Genomic DNA, 6446 nt, shown 5'->3' with positions numbered 1-6446 from the left:
GATTGCCCTGACGGACTCCTCGGGCGGCTGTGTCCCGCTGCTGCCCTGCTCAGCGCCGAGCCAGGCACAGCCGCTGGGCCCAGGCGTTCCCCGAATGCCCCCTCAGCCCCGAGCCGGCCCCTGAGTGTCCCCAGCCCCACTCTGCTCTGCTCCCCGAGTGTCCCCTCAGCCCCGAACCGGTCCCCGAATGTCCCCTCAGCCCCGAACCGGTCCCCGAGTGTCCCCAGCCCCACTCTGCTCTGCTCCCCGAATGTCCCCTCACCCCCGAGCCGGTCCCTGAGCGTCCCCAGCCCCACTCTGCTCTGCTCCCCGAGTGTCCCTCAGCCCCTTAGCCGGTCCCCGAGCGTCCCCTCAGCCTCAGGCCGTTCCTCGAGTGTCCCCTCAGCCCCGGGCCGCTCCCCGTGTCCCCTCAGCCTCAGGCCGTTCCTCGACTGTCCCCTCAGCCCCGGGCCGTTCCCCGAGTGTCCGTCCCCTCAGCCCCGGGCCGCTCCCCGCGTCCCCAGCCCGGTTCGCCGCCCATCCCCGAGCACGGCGGCGGCGCTGGGGCGCGCTGGCCCTTTAAGGGCCTCCGCGCCGCTGGGGGGCGCCGTGCGCGGCGGAGGGAGCACGCGCGGTGGGCGCTGCTCGGCGCATGCGCGGCGCGGCAATGCGGGTGGTGGTGGGTGAGTGCGGGGCTGAGGGAGCGGGGCCGTGAGGGTGCGGCGGACAGAGAGAGCGGGAGCGTGAGGGAGCGGGACCCTGAGAGAGTGGGAGCCTGAGGGAAAGGGGCCCGTGAGGGCGGTCTGAAGGTCTGAAGCGGGGGCCGTGAGGGAGTGAGTCCGTGAGGGAGCGGGGCCGTGAGGGAGCGGCGGACAGAGAGAGCGAGGCCCGTGAGGGAACGGGGCCGGTGAGGGAACGGGGGCCTGAGGGAGTGGGTCCCGTGAGGGAGCGGGAGTGTTGAGCGGAACGGAGTTTTGGAGAAGGGCCAGGCGGGCCTGGATTGCGGGTGCTGCCCGCTGGGTTGGAGCCCAGCCGCCGTTTCCCACCCGGGGATGGAGGCTGGCCATGAGCGCGGGCGGTGCTGCGGTGATGCAGCCCCAGGCACGGGGCGCCTCTGCTGCAGAGGGATGATGGCACAGGAACACAGCCGTGATGATCTGTTTGTCTGTCACCAGGTGGTGGGACAGGCTTCGTGGGCAGAGCCCTGACCCAGCTGCTGCGGAGCCGAGGGCACCAAGTGACCCATGTGTCGCGAAGAGGGGGCAAGGATCGGATCAGCTGGGTATGAGCTGAGAGCGGTCACAGCAGGGGGAGTGTGACAGGGCTGAGAAACCAGGCTGCGTGTCCTGGCTTTCCATGGCACAGAGGGACCCTGCCAAGGGAGGTCTGGCTCTTCTGGATATCCTTTTGCTCGGTGCTCCATGGGTCACAGTCATTGGAATGGGTACTGCTGTAGCTCCGAGAAGCAGAACTTCTCTATTCATGCTTGTCTCTGCAAATGTCAGGAAGAAACTGGCTGAAGTTCTTGGGAGCCTGCTCTGCTTATTTGCAGGGAAGGCTTGAGCAGAGGTGGGGGGCTGATGTGTGATGTCTCTGTCACTCCTGCCTAGGAGGAGCTGTCCCACTCCGGGCTGCCCTTGTGTGAAGCTGTGGTCAACTTGGCTGGTGAAAATGTCCTCAACCCTTTCCGCAGGTAACTTGATGTTCCATAGTGCTCTTGGGACAAGGTGGAGGCAAGACAGATCTGTGTTGTCAGGGAATGTGGAAAGGGAGGAAACAACATGACCAGGAAGCCCTTGAGTTAACCATCTGTTGACATTTGCATCCTCAAGTACCCAGAACATTTCTGTGGGCCTGGTAGGTTCTGAGAGACCTTTGGAAGAAAGGTTCCCTCTTGGATCTGCAGCTGGAGGCCAGAAACATTAGTTCTACATTTCCAAAAGGACATTGGGTGGCGTGCCTACATTTGTTAATGCAAAATGAGAACCAAAGTTTGACTTCTGGGAGGAGCACCAGCTCGGGTGTCTTTGCTGACTTTGTCTGAAGGCAGAATCTTGTAAAGGAAGAGCCACCATCTCCCAAAGTTCCCCTGCCTTTGTGCTGAAAGATGACATGTCCTCCCTTTGCTCTGGGGTGAGGGGAATTCTCTGACCTCTCCTTGATGCCTTGTGCAGGCTGGCCTAGAACAGAGAATGGACAGAGCTCAAGAATAAAGCAGGGATTTATTAGGAGGCCTCAATGGATCCACCTTGGGCAGCACAAGAGCCCAGCCAGGGCTACACCCAAGATGAACCAAAATGGTCACAAAATGCCCCACTGGTCACGGGGTCTCTCACTGTTATAAGCTCTGCTCCATTTGCATATTGGAATTAATTGTCTGTCACAGATTTAACCCATGAAGCCCCATCCTGCTTGTTTTTCTCTCTTCAGCCCATGTTGTTTGTGCTCTTGGGCTGAGATTTGGATCATTTGTCCTTGGTCCTCAGCTGGAGAAGGAATTGTTTTGTCTCCCTACTCTGTGCAGAGAGGTCACCATCCCCTAATATGAAGCCCAGACCCACCCACTAAAGCAGCACAGAACCTGAAAAATAGAAAAGCGAAAACCTGAGGCGTCACCCTGTGCTTGTGAGCTGGGGTCCCCTTGGTGGCAGTGTTCCCTGGGGTGTCCTGTGAGGTGTTTAATCCCTGGCTCTCCCTTTCCCAGGTGGAGTGATGCCTTCTGCAGGGAGGTCGTCAGCAGTCGTGTGGAGACCACGAAGGCCTTGGCCAAAGCCATTGCTGCTGCTGAGCAGCCTCCCTGTGCCTGGGTCCTCGTCACTGGCGTAGGTATTGGTTGGGCCTGGCCAAGACAGCACTCATGCTGACCTGGAGAGGCCTTACCTGCAGACAGAAACACAGTTCCTCAGGAGCACCTTCTTGCCTTGAAATGTCAGCTTTATTGCCATCAGTGTCACTGTGTTTAGGCAAGCTGTGATAAGCTTTTAGTGCTGCTGGAGAGGAATTGGGGTCCTTGTGCTTTGTCTAGGGCAGAAGTTTTTCTGTGTTTTGCTGTGAAATACTTTAGGCATCCTGTAGAATCAGTTTGTGTCAGTAAGGTCTCAGCTGAAGCCCTCTGCATAATCTCCAACTTCCTGCTTGCTGCAGTCTTTAAAGCTGAGGTTTATCTTTAAAGCTGCCATGGTTTATCCTCTGGGATGCCCAATACTGAAGCAGGCACCTTCCAGCCAGTTCAGTGTGTTGCTTGCAGGCCTGTTTGGGTTTTGGGGCTGCCTGAGTGTTAGTGCATCCTGCTAAACCTGTAAAGCACATTGGTAGTCCAAAAGCTTGTCAGCATTGCCATCAGAGACCCTGTGCTGTTCATGTGAGGATGTCCCTGGGGAAGTGGTTGATCTCACAGAATCCCAGAATGGTGTGAGTTGGAGGGGGCCCTAAAGCCAATCCAGTGCCATGACAGGGACACTTTCCACTGTCCCAGGGTGCTCCAAGCCTTGTCCAGCCTGGCCTTGGACACTCCAGGGATCCAGGGGCAGCCACAGCTGCTCTGGGCACCCTGTGCCAGGGCCTCCCCTCACCGGTAAGGTTTTCTTCCTAATCTAAAGCCAGTCTAAACTGACTTTAAATTTGAAGCAATTCTCCCTTGTCCTGGCACTCCAGGCCCTTGTAGTCTCTCCCCAGCTTTCTTGTAGGTTCCCTTCAGGTACTGGAAGGTTGCAATTAGGTCTCTTTCCGGCTAAACAATCCCAATTCTCTCAGCCTTTCCTCACAGGAGTTCTGGCTCCTGGAGACAGAGAACATGGTCTGATGGGGAAGGCGGGGCTTGGTGCATTCATTCAACCCTGACCCCCTTTCTGCTGTCCCCTTGCAGGTTTTTACCGCCCCAGCCCCACAGCTGAGTACACTGAAGACAGTGCAGGAGGGGATTTTGACTTCTTCTCACGCCTGGTGAGCTCATGGGAGGCTGCAGCTCTCATCCCTGGGAGCCCAACTCGTGGTGTTGTGGTGAGATCAGGTGAGATGGGGCATCGTGCTTATTAATGGTGACTGCTTCACTGCTGGGGCAAGAGTGGGAAGAGCTGGGTAAAGGGCATCAGTTCCTCTCTCTCTACTTGTTGGGGTCCTGTTCCCATCCAGCCCTCTAAGGATTCTCCTGCTTGTAGGTGTGAATGTGATGGGGGTTTTGCCCTCTGGGCAGGAGCACCTGGTGTCACTCTGTTCTCCCCACAGGTGTAGTGCTGGGTCGAGATGGCGGTGCAATCTCCCAGATGCTCTTGCCTTTCCGTCTGGGACTTGGAGGCCCCATGGGCTCTGGACTGCAGCCCTTCCCGTGGATCCACATCCAGGACCTGGCTGGGATTGTGTGTCACGCCCTGGAGAAGGAGTCTGTGCGAGGCATCCTCAATGGCGTTGCCCCATCCTCGCCTGGCACCTCCAATGGCACCTTTGCCCAGGAGCTGGCGGCAGCCCTGGGCCGGCCGGCGCTGCTGCCGGTGCCCGCCTGGGCCGTGCGGGCTGTCTTTGGGGCAGAGAGGGCGGCCATGCTGCTGGAGGGACAGAGGGTGCTGCCCAAACGCACCCTGGAGAGCGGTTACCGCTTCATCTTCCCTGAGCTGCCTGCAGCTCTGAAGGACATTGTGGCTTGAGGCCTCCCCACTTGGGCTGGGCCCTGTTTGTGTGAGCTCACATGGCTTCCCATCAAAGAGGGGAGCCCTGCCCCTTGACACTTCCCCATCCACATACAGAAGGGGTGAGCAATCCTTTCCCCCATACCTCACTGTGTGCGTCCCCAGTTTAGGAATCATCCCTCTTACTGCCACCCAAATCTTAACATCACCTGCATTTGGGGAAGGGCATGAGCCCCTCACAGGACTGTGACTGTGGAATTGCCCATCTTCCCTTTAGCATGGTGTGTGTGTGAACTGCTGGCAAAGCAGCTGGGGGTGTCATGTCTTCTTTGAGAGATGTGGCAGCAGGACACAGTCCTAATTCTGTTGTAATTCCTCCATGGTACTGGAAGTTGCCCTTCCTGTTTTCCCCATGATGACAGGCAAAGCAGAAGAGCTAAAGTCTCTTTCTTGGTCTTGGTGGTTGTGGGAGAAGATCCATCTTAGGGTGCTGAATACAAATTGCTTGGAGACCCTGCCCTCTCTTTTCTTGTGGCTGGTACCAAGGTGATGTCTCAGTACCTTCAGCTGAATCTAATCCAAAGAGTTACACCCTTCCAGGGTTCCATACCCTTGTGCCGTGGCAGGGATGAGGGAGAACCCTGCTTTGCCAGCCTCTAGAGGAAAGGATGACAACCAGATTGTGGCCCCTGGACTGCTTTGCCTTGGTTAAATGCCCATCTAAGCTTGAGCTCAGGAAAGCTGGGTGGTACATCCCTGTGTGAGCTTTAGTCACAGCTTTAGTCCAAAGGAACATTTCAGCTATTGCCTTCCTTGTGCTTACCTCAGACCAGGGTGATGTTCTTTTATTGGTCCCATGAGGTGGTGCTTGTGTTCAGGGTGTTCCCCCTGACTGGGCACAGAGGATATCCAAGCTGCCTGGTCTGCCTTGGGAAGCAGTACCTCTTCCCTTGTAAAGCAAATTGCAATTTCATCACCTCACAGTGACAGAAAATGTATCCACATGCTTCCCTTGACCCACTTCCATATCCCAAAGTGGGTTGCAGGATGTGAAGTCCACAGAGCAGTGAAGTTTATTGTAGCAGTACTTCTGGAGAAATACTCCTAGTATGATGTAAGCCAGGGCTGGAAAATTCTATTAAAAGACACTTATGGCAGATAAAGACCTACTCTTTGCCATCCACAAAAACAGCAGTCCACTCATTTCTGGTTTATGCCATGCTGCAGTCAGAGTAGCTGAAGGATCAGCTTGGTGAAGTCTAGATGCCCCACTCTCCTGTCTCTTTGCTCAGTACATACTGGAGACATCTGTGTGACATCTGTGAGCAGGCTGAGCCTGGAGTTTTGGTCTCATTCTGGCAGAGCTGAGTGATCTGCACTGCTGCCCTGTTTTGGGGTTAGCTCTGGGCTGACTGCTAAGTTGCAACACAGTATTAAACACAGCCAGGCTTAATTCAGAGTTTTCTGTAGCAGTCGTAGTTCTGCACCATTTGTATTGTTAGTCTGCTTTACACATTCTTTCACTAATTGTAAGACACTGATTTCCCCAATTAAAGTTGGTATTTCCCTTCCTTGTACCCCTTAATTTCCACTGACCATGGACTTCAGTAAAAACTTTGATTCAGTTTTCCACAGTGCTCTCCTGGAGACACTGGCTGCTCGTGGCCTGGATGGGCATACCCTCCACTGGGTACAAACCAATCTGGGCAGCTGAGTGCCAGCTGTGGTGGGGAAGGGTTAAACCCAGCTGGTGGCCCCTCGGAACTGGTGTTCCCCAGGGCTCAGTACTGGGACCAGTTCTTTTCAGTATCTTTCATCAGTGATCTGGATGGGGAGGTGTGGTCA

General features: G+C 56.0%; 1 protein-coding gene across 1 annotated transcript; it reads left to right on the top strand.

Annotated features, from left to right (window-relative positions):
- The first annotated feature begins 627 nt into the window (after positions 1-627).
- Positions 628-6172, top strand: SDR39U1 (short chain dehydrogenase/reductase family 39U member 1). Its single transcript, XM_030966276.1, has 6 exons — positions 628-662; positions 1155-1261; positions 1590-1672; positions 2684-2805; positions 3845-3988; positions 4204-6172. The coding sequence occupies exons 1-6, from the start codon at positions 632-634 to the stop codon at positions 4617-4619; spliced, it is 903 nt and encodes a 300-aa protein (XP_030822136.1). The 5' UTR covers positions 628-631; the 3' UTR covers positions 4620-6172.
- The last annotated feature ends 274 nt before the right edge of the window (positions 6173-6446 follow it).

Source organism: Camarhynchus parvulus, chromosome 27 (assembly GCF_901933205.1).
Source record: "Camarhynchus parvulus chromosome 27, STF_HiC, whole genome shotgun sequence".
NCBI lineage: Eukaryota > Metazoa > Chordata > Aves > Passeriformes > Thraupidae > Camarhynchus > Camarhynchus parvulus.
Note: the sequence above shows the minus strand (reverse complement) of the source record. Positions and strands in the feature narration are given on the sequence as shown.

What these genes read in the sequence shown, in the direction of transcription:
- SDR39U1 (XM_030966276.1), top strand. Translation starts at nt 632, where the DNA reads ATGCGCGGCGCGGCAATGCGGGTGGTGGTGG. An exon ending in GGCAATGCGGGTGGTGGTGG is followed by an intron (nt 663 to 1,154) that starts GTGAGTGCGGGG and finishes GTCTGTCACCAG; the next exon opens with GTGGTGGGACAGGCTTCGTG. An exon ending in GCAAGGATCGGATCAGCTGG is followed by an intron (nt 1,262 to 1,589) that starts GTATGAGCTGAG and finishes ACTCCTGCCTAG; the next exon opens with GAGGAGCTGTCCCACTCCGG.